The sequence below is a fragment of the Ranitomeya variabilis genome, chromosome 6 (genome assembly GCF_051348905.1).
Source record: "Ranitomeya variabilis isolate aRanVar5 chromosome 6, aRanVar5.hap1, whole genome shotgun sequence".
NCBI classification, from domain to species: Eukaryota; Metazoa; Chordata; class Amphibia; order Anura; family Dendrobatidae; genus Ranitomeya; species Ranitomeya variabilis.
In genome coordinates this window covers 175,507,942-175,527,226 of record NC_135237.1, presented here as the reverse complement: position 1 = coordinate 175,527,226, position 19,285 = coordinate 175,507,942, and the positions used below count along the sequence as shown (strand labels likewise).

The 19,285-nt window shown below is 41.5% G+C and overlaps 1 protein-coding gene across 2 annotated transcripts in view; it reads right to left on the bottom strand.

The window, feature by feature from the left end:
• DPY19L1 (dpy-19 like C-mannosyltransferase 1) overlaps positions 1–19,285 on the bottom strand; it is a 272,489-nt gene that overhangs the window by 165,057 nt on the left and 88,147 nt on the right. For both annotated transcript variants that reach the window (XM_077269279.1, XM_077269278.1), the window contains exons 6-7: positions 8,629–8,722; positions 2,436–2,493 (exon numbers count right to left, since the gene is read on the bottom strand). In XM_077269279.1, coding sequence (XP_077125394.1) covers positions 2,436–2,493; positions 8,629–8,722 — 152 coding nt within the window. The remainder of the gene's footprint in view (positions 1–2,435; positions 2,494–8,628; positions 8,723–19,285) is intronic.

The window sequence follows — 19,285 nt, the reverse complement described above, 5'->3', positions numbered from 1 at the left end:
ATTGCCTATGTTTCCAATTATATCTTTACTATATTATATGATCCATGTAACTGGACAGTTTTCCCCCCCTTTCCTCCCCCCTTAAAGTGTGCAAGGTCTTCTTGCGTTGACACTTGCCCTGATATCATCTCCTATCATATGATCGGATACATAATATGTGAGAAACGGCTTATCAACATTATTGTTGTTTTATTCATTGTGTATACAGTCCTTTTTGTTTTTTGCCCCGTGGCATTAATGGGAAGGGGTGCCCCCCCCCCCCCCTTTCCGGTTTGCATTCATGTTATTTCCTCCATTTCTTCTTGCTAGCGTGTCTTCCTCCCCTGTTTTCTTCTTTCCTTGATTGCGGCTGCGCATTTTGGGGTTTACATCGCGCTAGGCTTGCGTGCCAGCCGGCGGCTGCGCACTTTGTTCCTGCACTGTCCTGATTGTGTTCCAATGCGCGCCTGCGCAGTGCATTATTCGCTTTGCAGCAGTACGGCGCTGGCGGCTCATGTCATTTCCGCCTTTGATATGGATGACGACGTTAAAAACCGGTAGGCTATTAAGCATGCTAATCTTGTGCATATATATCCAAATATCGGTGGCCTTCCTTCACTTCCCCTGACGAAGACTCACTTTGGAGGCGATACGCGTGGGGCCATGTCCTGTTTTCCGTCCTGGGCACTCTGAACCTGTCTCCTTTCAGGTTATTATATTGCATTGGGTAACATTTTCCTCTCATGGTACATGGATGGATTGTCCATGTTTAGGGATATTGGTATATGGGTTACTATGGGTAACCTGGGGTTTGTCGTATAACTGGCACCTATTGGAAAAGCTTATTTCATGTTGATGTTGCTCTTCCTTTTATTTGGACAGTATACCCTATGCACCCCATGAGCCATTTAGGGAGGGGAATATCTCATGCATAAAAATGTATTTCTTGCATATGTGTTATTGTGCACCAGGTTATGTATTGGGGCTTATGCTATGTACCAGGGATGGTAACAGCTGTGTGTGTGTTAATTTTAATTATATTTTAATTGTGTGCCAATAAAGTGGATTTTTTTCATATTATTATTGCGGTGGTGTGCATATTACAGTAGTGTCTTGTTTCTTGTTCCCTCTTCCTCTCTGAAGACACATTTTGCATATTTCCCAGAGGAGCATTGCGGCTTTAAGTCTGCTCTTCTCAGCATGATTAACATATCACTCTCCGCAAGGAGAAACGATAGTATATTGGTTGTATTTTATTTTTTTTAACCCATTTAATAATGCTGAATAATTTTGTGCTCACAGAGGTTAGTCTAACTTTTTATTTGCTGGCCTAACCAAGCCATTTTTGAATTACGTTATTCAAAGATTTATTTATTTTATTTTTTTTTTTTTAAAGTAAAACTTGTCTTTTTTGACTAGGAATAAAATTATGCGACAAGTGTGAACAATTAAAGGTTTTTTCTCATTTAAATTTCAGCAAATGCACATAATGAAATTCCTGATACCCATTTTACCGAAAGATGGGGGCTCAGAGGAGAAATATGTGATACTTGTGAAAGATGGGAAAACCCTTAAAGCATAAAGCTCAATAATACCTTCATTACAAATTAAGCCTTATGTATAATAATACTCCATCATAACATTGGATTTGTTTCTTATAATGTTCAAAACTGGGATGAATCCGTAGTATATCAAGAATTATATCAATGCAGCCAGTGACATCTAGTGGGCAAGTAAAGGGGATTGGTCAACAGCGCTTTGGGAAGGTAGAGACAACTGTTTGGGGTTAAGTCCAGGTGTATCACTTGCTTGGAAGTGAACACTATTAGGCTATGTGCACACGTTGCGGATTTCCTGCGGATCCGCAGCGTTTTTTTACCATGCAGAAATGCTGCAGATCCACAAGTGATTTACAGTACAATGTAAACCAATGAGAAAAAAAACCCACTGTGCTAATGGTGCGGAAAAGCTGTGGATTAAAAGAAGTAGCATGTCACTTCTTTTTTGCGGATTTGCAGTGTTTTTGAACCCATTCCATTATAGAAATCCGCAGGGGTAAAAAACGCAAGAAATCCGCATAAAAATGGCGTCAAATCCACACCTGCGTTTTCTGCCAAGAGATGCAGAATCCGCACAAAAAATTCCACAGGCAATTCCGCAACGTGGCCACATAGCCTTAGATATACACAGAACATATTGGTAGAGTTTTAAAAACTGAACGTGAAGTGAAAATAGGACTTTGGCAAATAAAAATATCAAACTGACTGGTCCTCATATTCAACAATGCAACTTGCACTGGTTTATATAAAGGTCTCTATAAAATGGACAAGGCAAATCAATATATTATGGTCCAGCGAGTTCAAATTAGCAAGTTTTGTTTCTTTTTTTTGGTAGAAAAACATTCAGCCTAATATCCTAATATCAATTAGCATAGAACTATAAAGTAGCATACTCACTTCACCATGGTTATAAAAGAAGCATAGGACTGTGATACATCCACCAAGGCGACTCCCACTGGAACAGTAAAAGAATAAATTATTATTTCAGAATAAAACACATTCTATCACAATTAAAAGGAACTGGACAACCTCGGCTTAACCAATTCAGGATCCAAATTAAAACAATGTTTGCTCACCTCCTGCAGCGCTGCTGTTCCAGGTTTTGTTGGCTCCGCTGTTCTTGGTGATGATGTAATATTGTTGTGCCACGTGCCTCCTGCAGTCAGTCAGCGGCTGCTCATTGGTTGTCGCCAACAATTGACACAATATTACATCACCACCAAGAACAGCGGCGCCAACAATGCTGGAACAGCTGCGCTGCAGGAGGTGAGTGAACATTGTTTTTATTTGGGTCATGAACTGCTTATAGGGATTGTCTGCTCTTAAACTAAGTCTACAGTCACTATATGTGAATGTAGACTTGTGAATCCTCACACGCTGCGAGGATTCTCCGTTTTCCGCTACCGGCCTCCTTTCAATTAAACTGTTTTCAGTCTCGCTAAATACACTTGCATTGAGCAAGGTGGTGCCCATCTGGTCGGATTGTGGCCGGGAGTACGCATGTTGCATACATGCTGTCACATGACTGCCGTTTCTTGACAACGATACTGGAAAATCCTCAGAGTGCGCAGTGCGCTCGCTGTGAGGATTCACAAGTCTGCAGTCACAGAGTGATTACAGACTTGTAGTTTAAGACCGGACAACCCCTTTAAAGGGAACCTGTCACCCCCAAAATCGAAGGTGAGCTAAGCCCACCAGCATCAGGGGCTTATCTACAGCATTCTGTAATGCTGTAGATAAGCCCCCCGATGTATCCTGAAAGATAAGAAAAAGGGGTTAGATTATACTCACCTGGGTGGGCGGTCCGATCCTATGGGTGTCAAGGTCCGGCGCCTCCTATCTTCATCAGATGACGTCCTTTTCTTGTCTTCAGGCTGCGGCTCCGGCACAGGCGTACTTTGTCTGTCCTGTTGAGGGCAGAGCAAAGTACTGTAGTGCGCAGGTGCTGGGCCGCTCTGACCTTTCCCGGCACCTGCACACTGCAGTACTTTGCTCTGCCCTCAACAGGACAAAGTACACCTGCGCCTGAGCCGCAGCGTAAAGACAAGAAGAGGACCTTATCGTAAGAAGATGGGAGGCGCCGGACCGGACCGCGACACCCACAGCAACGAGACCGCCCCTGGGTGAGTATAATCTAACCTCTTTTTCTCATCTTTTAGGATACATCGGGGGCTTACCTACAGCATTACAGAATGCTGTAAATAAGCCCCTGATGCTGGTGGGCTTAGCTAACCTTCCATTTTGGGGGTGACCTGTTCCCTTTAAGCTAGCGGTGTCCATTGGTGGACAACAACTAATCCATCATATCTAAGGAGCATTATGCACTTCCGGAGGAAATGTTATCAAGACAATACAGATGCCTGTGTGTCGCCATAATGACTAACTGAACTTTTCTCACTTTCTTTTGACTTTTTCAATTTTAATTATAAAAAGAGTGGAAAAAAAAATCTGTCAAAATGTACAAAGACCAATACAATGAAAACAGGTGACTGTAAATTAGTAACATTGAAGGTCACTAAGGAGTTAAGACAAACCAAGACCTAGCACTTTAACCTATGAGTTCTGGTCCATTTTGGGCCTTAGAAATTGCACTTTACTTTTTACCATAAATCAAGAATACAAGTCAAGATCACAAACTGTTATATTATCAGGTTGGAGAAAAAAAAACGCCTCTTTTTCCAGTTATCAGTCACTTTTTGTCTCCTGTTCTGATCATTCGCTCAAAAGCTGCTCAAATCGGTCTACAAATCTGTACTCAGTAATGGATCAAATTATATAGAAGTACAGGATAGAGACTATGGGCAAAGTGACTGGTATCAGAGATTTATGTGATCCCAGCTGTTAAGGAGGGTACCTTACCATCCGTCAATGATGTTCACACAAGGCATAGTGACTTTCATTAAGATCATGTACACCATAACGCATTACAGAGTTACATTTCATGCAGACAAACATCCCCTGACCCTGTCATAGAAGGGACTCTGGAGCTTGACCCTATTGTGCTATTGATATAGTTAGCCAAAAAAACTTTTTTTCTGCTCATTTTAGAGGGAACGTGATGATAGATGGGTATCGGCCATTTATAAAGATACTATAATTTTCATGAAATCACAATTCAATAGTTGCAGTGAAAGTCAAGGCAGGAGGTTTCTATATCGTGTGCACGTCCCAAGGGGTCCGCGGGTTTACGGAACTGCTAGCCTCATCCATCGCTCGCTGATTCACCCAGTAATAGTGGAGTATCTGATAATAAGCAGTGTGGGGGGCAGAGTTCACACAAAACTTGGGGATATGAAGGCGCCATGTCTACACAGTATTCGGCCTGCGCTGCAACTTTATAACTAATATTTTATTAACACTGCATCTTCCTGACAAGCAAGTGCCACAGGGCTGGAATCAGGGTCTCCGTCATTTCTATATGCTGCTATATCTATCTGAGGGCAGCATAAACCTGGTGACTGATTCCCAATAATTATACATAAAGGCTTGGACCAAGCACTGAACCCTGCACTAAATTACATTGAAAAACTAATCTATGTGACAAAATAAAAAAACAAGTACTTTGTTGGTGCTATGGATTGATGAAAAATACTATTCAGAGGCATACTTACCTTCCAGCAACCCCATGGATCCAGCACACGTCGCTATTAACTCTCTTTACGACTGCAGAAGTATTGTCTGCCCCTTTTTGAAGTCACAAAACAGCTGCAGTCTGTGATTGGCAGCAGCGGACAGATGAATGGAAGAGCACTACAGTCGACATCCAATGATGCGCTCTTCTCATCATCGGACCTCTGGTTTTGTGACTTCCAGAGCAGCCTGCGCTGAATCTGCACTTTTAATGAATTTCCGACAAAAATATATTTAACTGTTAGAAAACCCTTTTAATGCTAATGAAACAAAAATAATTAAAAATAATTTTTGCTCTTCATTAAAGTGACAGACCCAATTAAAAGAAAAGTGTCATAATTTACGGCATTTCTTAAGTCAATGCAGCATAATCAATCAGTTTCAGCAATTTGTTATGGATGAAATGTTATGAAAGCAATCCAAACCTCCTGCTATAGAAACACCTTGCTACTGATTAATTCTAAATAATGTTCCCAACTAATTAAAAAGCAACATCCTGAAACATCTATTTGCATTGGGCTATATCCAGCATACTAAGCGGTTTACTAAAGTCCACTTCTCTGTACAGGAAAATACTGCCATCTAGTGGTCAATTAGCAAACAGTCTGCACTGAACCATGCAGTGAACACTAAAACAAACCTTTAGCTAAGGTAATAAGAGTTTGTTTTAAGAGCATTTTGTGAAAGTTACAAAAACACCACAATGTGCAAAGAGAAAGTTTTTATTTCGCCATTACACAACAATTCTACCTCATTATGCTGGATGACAAAGGTGTAGAGATTTATAAGATGTCTAGAAGGCAGTTTACAAGTGGAGCAGGCAGGTTGTGTGGGTACTGGGCAATCTACACAGGATGGGCATCAATCGACAGAATGTGCTGCCATAGGTGTGCCACAACTGCTAAGTGGACAGCAACTGAAACTATAGCCAATAGGATACAGTCACAAAACTAGAAATTGGCCGAATTTTGGGGTCTGTGTCATGGACACAATTTCTATTGTGACTACAGGTGTCCAGATGAAGTAACAGACACCACGCTGTTAGTTCAGATCAGCAGCAGCAAAATGGGCCATAAACCATGGACGTTATATGGTCGCGTGCAGCTCGCCTCAGGTTGCGCCTCACAAACTTGCTTGTTATGTTGTGTGCTTTTAATGAGCAGCCTTAGCTGACTGAGGACTTGTTCACACATCTGATTTTTCCACATACACAAAAACACATCTGATCAGACTTTGGATCGAACATCACCAGTTTTTCTTGTAATTGTGGGGGGGGAAGCTTCTTCACTTTTTCCTTTGTCAGTCTTTAAGAATCGGACCGCACTCGGACCAAAATCGGACAAGTCTCCGATATTTTCCATGGACCATTCGGTGTGAGGAAAAAAGAAATGGACATATGCACAGCCCCATAGAATATCATAGGTACGAGTGTTCTCTGTAAAAACCACGGATAACACTTGTACACAAAAATCGGACATGTGCACGAGCCCTGAGACAGTGATCACAGAGGGTGCAGTAAAGTATTTCCTGACTTAGGGTATATGCACAAGATGACTTTATTATGGCGGCGGGGCTGCTGAGGTTTTCTGAGGCGAAACCACTTTACGAAAATTCTGATTGTTTTTTTTTTCCCTGACGCAGCTTTGCTTGTGCTATTGTGGTGGCTCAGATTCCAGTGTATTTTTCCTATTGTTTCAACTGTGAGGAACAGGCAGCTTCCAAGTACCCGAGGAAAAAACATTCACTTCTATGGGAGATACGGGAACAATACAGCCCAGGAGGCTCGGCTCCCTTTAGACTGCTATGTATCTATAACTCTCATCAGGCCAGCAATGATAGAATGAATATATTGTACAAGCAACGAAACCACCAGCCAGAGGAAAACATCAAGTAACCAGTGCAAACACACTGAGGTAATGAGTGACCAGGAGTATCTTCCCATGTCCGCAGGTAGAAGTAAGATGTATGGGGAATACACACCCTGGAGCCAGTGTGCAGAAATAACGAGTACGTGAGGTAAAAAAAAATCATCAGCTCAAATGAAAATATGAAGACCTCTACAAATTCTTGGTCTTGCTGCCATCATCTTCTAGAGGTTAAAGGGAACAGTGTAGTCGGGCTGCCTGAACCATGGCTAGCATGAATTATATAGTCCAGCTCCCTAATTTTAGACATGTATCGTTTGTTTGGAGTGTCAGTCTGCTCTGCTCACCTGAGCATGACAGCTGCATAGAAATACACCATACTGCCATGCTCAGGTCAGGAGAAGTGCTGGGCCAGTCCATGCAGTGCGATGTGATCCTCGCACAAGTTATACAGCAGTCTGTCTCTGCCCTGAATCTACAAATGGAGCAGTCGAATATGTCTAGGAACGGTTTCCTGAATATCCTGCTTTATAAATTGCCATGGTCTCTTTCTGAGTGGGAGAGTGGGTGGAGCAATTCGTCTTTGTCAGTTATAACATCCTCTCCCTCACTTACACCACACATTGTGCCTGCCATTAACCAACAGCATGCCAGCCCTGAAAGGCCGCCTCTCCGTTATGCAAGAATGTATTTGGACAGACTGATAAAAACCTACTCCACCTTCTGTAATCCCCCTCAATGGCGGCCATCATTTTGGAGTGAGTTTTGAATGACAATATATAGTAATTATTCAATAAAGTGCTTTGCAGATTTTTGGACTCCTGATTATATAATGAACACAAGTCTAGACTGTATAACTGAGCAACACGGGAAACTTGTCGGACAGGTGGGACGCTGGAGGATTCTCCCCACACACCGCTTGATTGACAGGTCTCTTCCTATACACGCACGCAGGGAGAGGCCTGTCACGCCATGGTAGCAAGCAGAAACCCTGACCAACTCGTCTCCTATGTGGCTTGGTTCCCAGTGGCTCTTTATGCTTTTCTCTGAAACGCCAGAGCATTTCCGAGTTAAACATTTATGACTGAACTCCTGCAGACCAGATCTGACACGTGCTGCCTGTGGATCGGGCAGCATATATCAGCTGTCATGTTCCCTTTAAAATGTGAAAAACTGTCTTCCACACGGCACTGTCTGCGCATTAAGGAAGTGACCGGGAACACCCTTATTGTGGAATATAAGATGCAATCAAGAAATAGTGCATCTTTTAGACCAGTGTTCCCCAACTCCGGTCCTCAAGAGCCACCAACAGGTCATGTTTTCAAGATTTTCTTAGTATTGCCCAGGTGATAATTGCATCACCTTCACAGACAATAATTCCATCACCTGTGAAATACTAAGGAAATCCTTAAAACATGACATGTTGGTGGCTCTTGAGGACCGGAGTTGGGAAACACTGTTTTAGACCAAAAACTACGATAGATAAATCAGTCATTGTACAAAAACATCCTGAAAAAATAAATAGCAGCATAGGAAAGTATAGGGTAGGTGAACGTATGTGTAAAATGAAGTGAAGATTTACATAAAATGCTTACCTTAAATAAGTGCCGTAAATATAGAATAAGGACATCATGGCTCCATTCAAAATGAAGATCAGTCTGACATAAAAGTAGGCAGGGTCTCCAAGGCCTGAAAATAAATTATTTTTAGCTGGATTTTTTGTTTTCCAATTTTTAGAGGGATAAAAAAAGGTTATTAAAGTCCAAAGAATATAATAATAATAGACATAATAAAGATAAAAAATATAATAAAGATGAATGTATCAGCAATAAAAAAAATTGTAAAACTGGGTAATAGTTTCACAAAAGGACATTGTTTCTGATCAGATGACTACAACTGACGCAGCTGCTGACACTCACTATCGTAGGAACAGGTGAAGAGGACGCCTGCCACATGGCAAAATATGTAAGGGCGACTCCCCCACCGCAGGGTGGCTGACTACCCACAGATGAAACTCTGCCTACCCAGGGTCGCCAACGGTCACATGATTTTGTTTCTAATTTCTATAGGTCTGAAAACATTTGAGGATTTCATTGGAAATTTGTTGCGAAAGTCAGGTGCTTAATGCAGCTTGTAGCCATAGTTCATCTTATTTCATCAACTGCAAAAGAAATTTCATCTACCAAGTAGTGACTTGTACACAAAAACATGTTAAGCAGGAAAACTTCACTAGCAAGACAACTATGACAGATCAACTCTTTAAAGAAATTATCCTTTATATTACGACAAATCTCCTATCTCTAAAATAGTTAATCATATACACATATAGGAATACAAGCCAAATTGCTAAAATTATTATCTTTATTAAATGGCTAACAGACAATTCATAATGCTAATTTAAAAGGACATAAACTAACGACACCACAGAAAAAAACTTCCTTCATGATCAAATAAGTTCAATATTCATTATTTCATCATAAGAATTCTTAAAAACTATCATATTCCCAAACAGTATATATCAAAGAACTAGAAAACACAGTATAACAGAGTCCTACCATGTGCAACTTGTGCTACATCAATTTCAATATATTTGTTCTTTTTAAGGACCATGTGATAATGTATAAAAATTAAAACTGGTGAACAAAACAGTCCTACCTAAACAAGACACATTGGCTTCACATAGGGAAAAATAAGCCAATTGTATATGACTATTAATACTAATAAAGTGCCAAAGAATGGGGAACCTGCACCCGAAATCAATGTGTGCCCATGTACACGTTTGTAAGGTCATATAAGGATCAGCCAAAATAAGACTTATAGATGATCCTAATACAGGAGGGTTTCTCAAAAAATTAAGGGGTATATATCCAAAATGCCATACATAGGAAGAAATATAATAGAATAAACCTGTGGGGCCGCTAAAAACGAACCCCTGAAGCCCGTTATATATGGGGTCTTTTGATTCTCCAAATACAAATATTGTAGGATGAGGTAATGGTCCAGCACGTAAGATTTCAGACTGCTGATCCTTTTGTTTTCGGTTAAATAACCCAACGCCAGAAGATTCTAGCAGCGACACTCTCATAGAAAGCAAATGAACGCTTGATAGAGTGAGCACTCCTGTATATGGGAGAGTCGGGCAAGATAGCGGTTGACTGAACAATGGTTCGGCCGATTGTCAGACCGGCAGATACCTATAGTATGAATTCATTGAGAGGTTTAGTTTGGAATATAGGGTCACTTATAGGGTGGGGGATTCTGCTGTGTTGGCACCTCAGGGGCTCTGCCAATGTAACATGGCACCCTAAACAAGTGCAGCAAAATCTGAACTATAATATGGCGTTTTTTCCCTTCTGACCTTTGCACTGTGCCTGAAAAGTAGTTTTCAACGACACATGGGGTATCGGTGAACTCAGGAGAAATTGCACAACAAACTTTAGGGTCCATTTTTTCCTGTTAGCCTTGTGAAAATATAAAAATTTGGAGCTAAAGATTTTTGCGGGAAAAATTTGATTTTTATATTTTCACAGCTTAACGTCATAAACTTCTGTGAAGCACCTTTGGCTTCAAGGTGCTCAGTACACATCTGGATAAGTTCCCCAAGGGGTCTAGCTTCCAAAATGGGGTCACTTGTGTGGGGTTTCCACTGTTTAGGCACATCAGGGGCTCTGCAAATGCGACATGCGTCCGCTAATTATTTCAGCCAATTTTACATTCAAAAAGTCAAAACAGTTGTTTTCCTCCATATATTGGGTATCTGTGCACTCAGGATAAATTGCACAACAAATTGTATGGAGCAATTTCTCCTGTTATCCTTATGAAAATGCTAAACTTGGAGCTAAAAAAAAGATTTATCTAGGAAAAATTTGTTTGTTTTTTTTTATTTTCACAGCTTAACGTTTTAAACTTCTGTGAAGCACCTGGGTGTCCAAGGTGCTAAATACACATCTAGATAAATAAATGTTTATTTTCTCCTTCCACATTACAAAATTTCCTCTTAAGCACCTGAAGGGTTAAAAACTTCATAAATGTGGTTTTGAACATTTTGAGGGGTGCAGTTTTTATAATAGTATCACTTTTGGGTATTTTTTCTCATATAGGCCCCTCAAAGTGACTTCAAAAGAGAGGTGGTCCCTAAAAAAAATGGTTTTGCAAATTTTGGTGTCAAAATGAAAAAGTCGCTGGTCTATTTTTAACCCTTATAACTTCCTAACAAAAAAAATGTTTCAAAAATTGTGCTGATGTAACATACATGTGGTAAATGTTATTTGTCAACTATTTTGTTTGACATGACTCTCTGATTTAAAGGCATAAAAATTAAAAGTTTGAAAATTGCTAAACATCACCCCTACAATGTATTGGGCACGGTGATTCCGCATGTGTTCAATGAACACATGCGGAATCACCTGCGTTCAAAAGCCAGCAGCGCTTTGGACGCAGCGGACATGTACTGCGTTCAAAGAGCTGCCGATTACTGACTGTGGGAACATACCCTACCATACATTTTTTAACAAGTCAAACTCTTGCTAAAAAGTGTGTGCTTCACATTGTTTGGAAGCAGTTTCCTGTGATGGAGGAGAACACAGAGATAGATCCCTGTGATCAGGTAGGTGCTATCTATGTGATCCATGTAGCGCAGGATATGAATGTATGGGGACCTGGATGGAGGCTGCAAGACCTGAGCAGTTGAAGGTCCTTCTAGGACCTTCTTTACGAGTACCGTATATGCTCGAGTATAAGCCGACCCGAGTATAAGCCGAGGCACCTACTTTTGCCATGGAAAACTGGGTAAGCTTATTGACTCGAGTATAAGCCGGGTATGTATTGTCTCCCTCATCCACCTGAGGAAGGTAGCAGTCCACTACCGAAACGCGTAGTGGTTCAATAAAAGGTTTGTTCACCACTAATCTATTGCAGTGTGCTCTATAGCCATAGCGCTCCTTAAATTTACAATTTTTCCAAAAAAACTGTCCTGGTATGTGGCTCCTCCATCCTGTGCTGGTATGTGACTTCCCTCGTCCTGTCCTGGTATGTGGCTCACCCCGTTGTATGCATGGCTCCCCGGTCCTGCATTGCTCAGCTCCCCGGTCCTGCATTGCTCAGTTCCCCAGGTCCCGCATTGCTCAGCTCCCCCGATACGCATGGCTCGGCTCCCCCCGTGCCATGGTTGTATACATGGCTCACATTGCCCCCCCCCCCTCCCGGTCATACTCACCCTCATAGGTCATATCATCTTTTCTGAATTAACAACAAATGGGAGATGGTGAGCACAATAGATTCATTCTGAAACTTTTACATTTTATTTTGGACAAAAATTACTTTATGTTTGACAGAAAATTCTATAGACATATCTAGGGGACAGTTATGGGGGCGAGATGTGCGCCCTCATATGCTAACGTGTTCTTAGGATGGTGGGAGGAGAATGTGGTATATGTACATGAACTATTCTCTACTAGAGTGACGTCTTGGAGACGTTATATAGATGATGTTCTACTACTCTGGACTGGCACTCTTGATGATTGTAGAAACTTTATTGAAGATCTTAACCATAATTCTCTGAATATTAGACTCACTTCCACCATCTCAGAGACCAGCATCGAGTTCTTGGACATCAAACTTTCAATCACTGGCGAAAGGATCTCCTCATGTCTCCACCGGAAGGATACTTCGACCAATAGCCTTCTCCAATACAACAGCTTTCACCCCAAGCATTTAAAGAAAGGGATTCCAAAAGGTCAGTTTCTAAGACTACGTAGGAACTGTAGGTTCAAAGTGAAGGACAGCATCCAATCCAGGTGAAGATAATAAACGATTTATTGTACCATAAATGCAACGTTTCAACCCCTAAGGGTCTTTGTCAAGCATACATATCAGTGAAAATGACGGCCTTAAATAGGAAGTAGACAACTACCCCTAATTAGGTCCGCCCATACAAATTTACATATTACATATCCGGTGATCAAAATTACAAAAATTGTGCAAATAATCTCATATATATAATTAAAAACACATCATGATGTCCATGGGGAACATGTTAGTTGATAACACTGGTCAACAGCATTTTTGGTGCCAAAGATATTTCATCGAATTTAGGGTATTTTTGGGGTGCTGATTCTGAATATGTCATCAGTTTTGCCAGATTGGCTCAAGTTTTTGAGATTTTTGGTATCTTATTTATAGCACTTGTTGGTAAATGCGACGCATCATCTCATTAATTTCTTTGGATTAGTACTTGAACTGAGCAGTTCTCAATATAGTTTTGTGTTAATTAGTGTTCTAAAAGTTTGTTCATAGCTTGATTTTTGCACTAACTTTATGTTGTTGTCTGTTTTCCAGTGAAAAGCATGAACTCATCAAGAAGAAGTTGTCTTAACGATCCAGACTCATTCTGTTACATTTGTGGTGAATACACACTGCCAAAACATAGAAGAAACATAACAGACTTCGTAAAAAAAGTGTATTTTGCCTATTTTGGGGTTATGCTTGGGGACCAAGACAAGTTTTGGGCACCACACATAGTGTGCAAAGCATGTATCGAATTATTACGAAAATGGAGCAAAGGACAAAGAAAAAGCTTCAAATTTGGTGTTCCAATGGTGTGGAGAGAGCCAAAAAAATCATCATGATGACTTATTTATGGTAAACACAGGTACAGGCACATCTTCACAATGAGGGACAGGCCTTCTTGCAGATTCCATGTTACTCCCATTTTCGTTTCTTATGCTTATTGAATCCTTGCACTTGCACTGCACAGAAATAACAGTCATCATGATGATTTTTTGGCTCTCTCCACACCATTGGAACACCAAATTTGAAGCACATTTAATAAGCACATGTGTCCGGTTCCGAGTAAACAAACAACATTGTCTGTCAGTTATAAACCTATCAGCATCATCATACATAACAGTAGGACTGCCAATAGCTACCACCGTCTCTTACCCCCAGACCGCCCGCCATCAGAAGAGGCCAATCATACATCACGTCACTCTAATATTAACGCCAATCCTAGCCCGATACCTGCGTTATAGCCAGCAATCCACAGTGCCTGATGACAGAGTCCGCGGCTGTTAACATCGCCGACCGGAAGTAGAAAGCCGGACATAGCTACTGCGCATGCCTGCTAGCTCCATGGCAACGCTGTAAATAAACAACGAGCAGCGCCACAGCGTCAGTAATGTGTTCCACCTACCAGAGGAAAGCTGGCTATTCTAAGTAACGGAATCACTCCAAACTCCATCCAAAAGCCAAAAAGCTTTATCGCTGGAACTATAGTCCGCGATCAAAGGCCTCTGATCGCCAAAAAGGATGGAATCTAAAAAAATCATTACATGTGTACCGGCCCTATAACTACAAATATACCGTCACCACGGTTGTCCCCAGAACACATCCCACCAAGATCTCAGTCTAAACTTACCATCATTACAATCACTTACCAAAAAGGATCATGAGAGCAATGATATAAAAGGCCAAGATACATATTGCTGAGCAACTATATAAACCACAGTATAGGTCCAAGTCTCACAAACTAAATATCACAAAAAGGCCATGATTGTTAGTGGGTCCTTTTGAATAACGAACATGTTCATGAAGAAGAAAAAGTTTTTTTTTGGGGGGAAAAGGGAAAAAAAAGAAAAAAGAACAGAACCAAAACCCTAAATCAATATCACCCAATATTATCAACAAAAACCTCAATAGGGACAAAATGATAACCAACCACCCATTAAAAACAAATCCCACAGAATCCGAGTCGCACAAACCAAAAAACGCCTATCAGAGTACACCGATCAAGATACACACAGTAAAAGATTGTAATCAATATTTAACCCACCAGGCTGGCGAGAACCCAACTTGGAAATCCATTTAAGTTCTTTCTTTTTGAGTAGTTTGACCCTATCACCACCTCTACGAAGAGGGGGTACATTATCAATTACTCTGAAACGTAATTGACTAACCGAATGCCCGCACTCCACAAAATGTTTAGGTACAGGTAAGTCTACCTTTTTAGTTCTGATGGTGCTCTTGTGTTTTCCGATACGGGATTTAATTTCCATAGTGGTCTCACCTACATAGGTAAGTCCACAAGGGCAAACAATTAAATAAACAACGAAACTAGACGTGCATGTATATCTCTCTTTGATGTAGAACCTCTTCCCCGTGTGTGGGTGACTAAATTGATCTCCCTTAATCATATTCCCGCAACATGCACACCCCAAACAGGGGAAGTTACCAGATCTCGGAGGACCCAACAACCTCTGTATGCTGCCTGTTGTCGACCCAATATCAGATTTTACAAGCTGATCTTTCAAATTACGTCCTCTTTTGTAGGATAAAATCGGTGGTGAGGCAAATTCAACAATATCCGGAAAGCCTTTACCGTATATACTCGAGTATAAGCCGAGATTTTCAGCCCAAATTTTTGGGCTGAAAGTGCCCCCTCGGCTTATACTCGAGTCATGATCGGTGGTGGGGTCGGCGGGTGAGCACGGTCATATACTTACCTGCTTCCGGGGGTCCTGGCGCTCCCCCTGCACGTCCCACTGTCTCCGGGTGCCGCAGCCTCTTCCCCTGAGCGGTCACGTGGGACCGCTCATTAGAGAAATGAATAGGCTGCTCCACCCCCCATAGGGGCGGAGCCGCATATTCATTTCTCTAATGAAGCGGTGCCGGTGACCGCTGACAGAGAAAGAGGCTGCGGCACCGAAGACAGGCAGGGGGAAGGAGCGGGACGCCGGGAGCAGGTAAGTATCGCATAGTCACCTGTCCGCGTTCCACACGCCGGGCATCGCGTCATCTTCCCGGCGTCTCTCTGCACTGACTGTTCAGGCAGAGGGCGCGATGACGCATATAGTGTGCGCGCCGCCCTCTGCCTGATCTGTCAGTGCGGAGAGACGCCGGGAAGATGGCGCCGAGGAGCTGCAAGCAAGACAGGTGAGTATGTGTTTTATTTTGTTTATTGCAGCAGCACAGATTTATGTGGAGCATCTATGGGGCAACAGTGCAGAGCACTATATGGCAGAGCTATGGGGCAACAGTGCAGAGCACTATATGGCACAGCTATGGGGCAATGGTGCAGAGCACTATATGGCAGAGCTATGGGGCAATGGTGCAGAGCACTATATGGCAGAGCTATGGGGCAATGGTGCAGAGCACTATATGGCACAGCTATGGGGCAACCGTGCAGAGCACTATATGGCACAGCTATGGGGCAACGGTGCAGAGCACTATATGGCAGAGCTATGGGGCAATGGTGCAGAGCACTATATGGCAGAGCTATGGGGCAATGGTGCAGAGCACTATATGGCACAGCTATGGGGCAACCGTGCAGAGCACTATATGGCACAGCTATGGGGCAACGGTGCAGAGCACTATATGGCAGAGCTATGGGGCAATGGTGCAGAGCACTATATGGCAGAGCTATGGGGCAATGGTGCAGAGCACTATATGGCACAGCTATGGGGCAACGGTGCAGAGCATTATATATATGGCACAGCTATCTATGGGGCAACGGTGCAGAGCATTGTATATATGGCACAGCTTTATGTGGAGTATCTATGGGGCCATAATGAACGGTGCAGAGCATTCTATATGGCACAGCTTTATGTGGAGCATCTATGGGGCCATAATCAATGGTATGGAGTATCTATTTCTAATTTTGAAATTCACCGGTACCTGCTGCATTTTCCACCCTAGGCTTATACTCGAGTCAATAAGTTTTCCCAGTTTTTTGTGGCAAAATTAGGGGGGTCGGCTTATACTCGGGTCGGCTTATACTCGAGTATATACGGTATGTAAAATATGCCAGTGTTTAAAGATCATATTTTTCACCTGTCCACTGGCCGTATTATATGTAGATACAAAGGGAATTCGTTTTTGTTCTACCCTCGCTTTCTTCTCCCTTACCAACGCTCTCGGTGTCTCCTTAGCCCTACTCAAAAAACTTTTTACACTAATCTCCGGGTACCCCCTTCTCAAAAATTTGTTGCACATTTCATCAAGTCTGCTGTCTAGACGGGAATCATCTAAGACTATTTTCCTTACTCTGAGCATCTGGCTCCAGGGTAATGACTCCAACATATTCCTCGGGTGGTGACTATTGAATTGCAACAAACTATTCCTGTCTGTTTTCTTCACATATAAATCCGTTTTTAGAGAGGACCCCTCCTTGTACACCATTGTTAAATCGATCGTGGATAGAATTATCAACTAACATGTTCCCCATGGACATCATGATGTGTTTTTAATTATATATATGAGATTATTTGCACAATTTTTGTAATTTTGATCACCGGATATGTAATATGTAAATTTGTATGGGCGGACCTAATTAGGGGTAGTTGTCTACTTCCTATTTAAGGCCGTCATTTTCACTGATATGTATGCTTGACAAAGACCCTTAGGGGTTGAAACGTTGCATTTATGGCACAATAAATCGTTTATTATCTTCACCTGGATTGGATGCTGTCCTTCACTTTGAACCTTTGGTATGTAACTCTCCATTTGGATCCAGTGGAGCTAGGACGTGCAGCCATAAGCTAAAACGGTAGTGCTGTCGGCCGCCATTTCTCTAGTTTACGTAGGAACTGTAGTTCTGATGACAATTTTCGATTTATGGCCAATGATTTAACTACTCGCTTTACCAATAGGAAATACCCTATTTGCTTTTTGCTATTTGCTAAGTGAATATTGGAAGGGGAGTTAAGACTTTTGGTACATACCCCTGCGGAAGATGTAATATATGCCAATACATGATCTCACAGGATGGTTTTATGATCCCCACATTGCCTTCCTTCATTAGACCAAAATATTTTTTCAATTGCAGATCAAGAAACCTTGTATCTCTATTGATATGTGACTGTCCAAAACTATATGTCGGCCAAACGACACAGGAACTGAGGAGGAGGAGCCAACAGCATCTGTCTAATATCTCCACTGCTAAGAAAGATTGGGAGAAAGACAAGACAATCTCCTCAGTGGCTGCACATTTCTTGGACTTTCATGGAGCCAATACTAAAGGATTGAAAATTATGGGTCTGGAATCTGTAAACACTAACATCAGAGGAGGAAATATAATCCCCAAGCTATTAAGATGCAAGTCGAAATGGATTTATGATTTACAGAGCCTTTCTCCGTCTGGCTTAAATGAAGAACTACTTTTCACAGGCTGCTATAAGCAGATTTAAGTGACTTTTTATATACCTCTCCTGCAGTTGATTGGGTGATGTGAACCTTGATCTGGTTGACCTGAATTGATTGGTGTGGCCTAAATGCAATATCTTGAAAAAATAAGGCAGGGTTATGGTAGGCGCCCATGTCTCCTTTTGGTCCAGATTGGCATCAAATACAACTTTAAAGAATAGGATTGTGGTTGGTACTTACCTTCTTTAAATATAACTATACATCTTTTGAGCATTGATTGGCACCAAATACAAAATCTAGGCATTAAAATCTTTGGTTCAGGAGATGTGTACATATAGGCTCATGTAGGTCTTACTGAAATTTGGTTATGTTGGGTGGAGGAGACTAATCGTTTTGCCCATATGGGCTCACTTTTCTCTCCTCCATTTGAGAACTATACTAAACCTGTGCACATCTTCATAGATAGGAATACTATACTTGATATACCTCTCATGTGTGGTTCCATATTTATCTGCCCATGGAGTATTGGGTGGTTTCTAGGGCACACTAAATGTGAGCCAGATGTGTTTTATGGCTCTTAATAGTTAGACAGACTTGGACAAGTAACTCCTAGGTATATACGTTTTTGATAGGTAATATTATATCACTCTCTAGTTGAATGAATCCAATGACTTTTTGTGCCATAGTACTTATGATAACTGGTCATTTGGGTGAATGATGGTCATGTGAGAATGTTGGTAACCTTGGGCGTGTTTTTTAAAATTCAGTACTATGCTTTCTGCAAGTAGAAAGTATTTAATTCCACCTACCTTATTGCGGCAACAGCTTATATGAGTGGTTTTTCTATTCTACCAAATACAATATCTATAATTAATCTGGTCTCTGTATATTTATACTAGAGTGTATGGACAGTTAATGACAAAGCACTCACTGTAAGCAGATTATATTTAAATCTAATTGTCTTATTATGTGGATTGATCTGAGAGGGAGTTTTCAATTAAAAATGAAAAATAATGAATGATTCCCCTTTATGGAAGGGTCTCTTGTGGTAGTTTAGATGCACTAGTTTCTAAACAGCACGCGGTCCTATATATATATATATATATAGTGACTGTA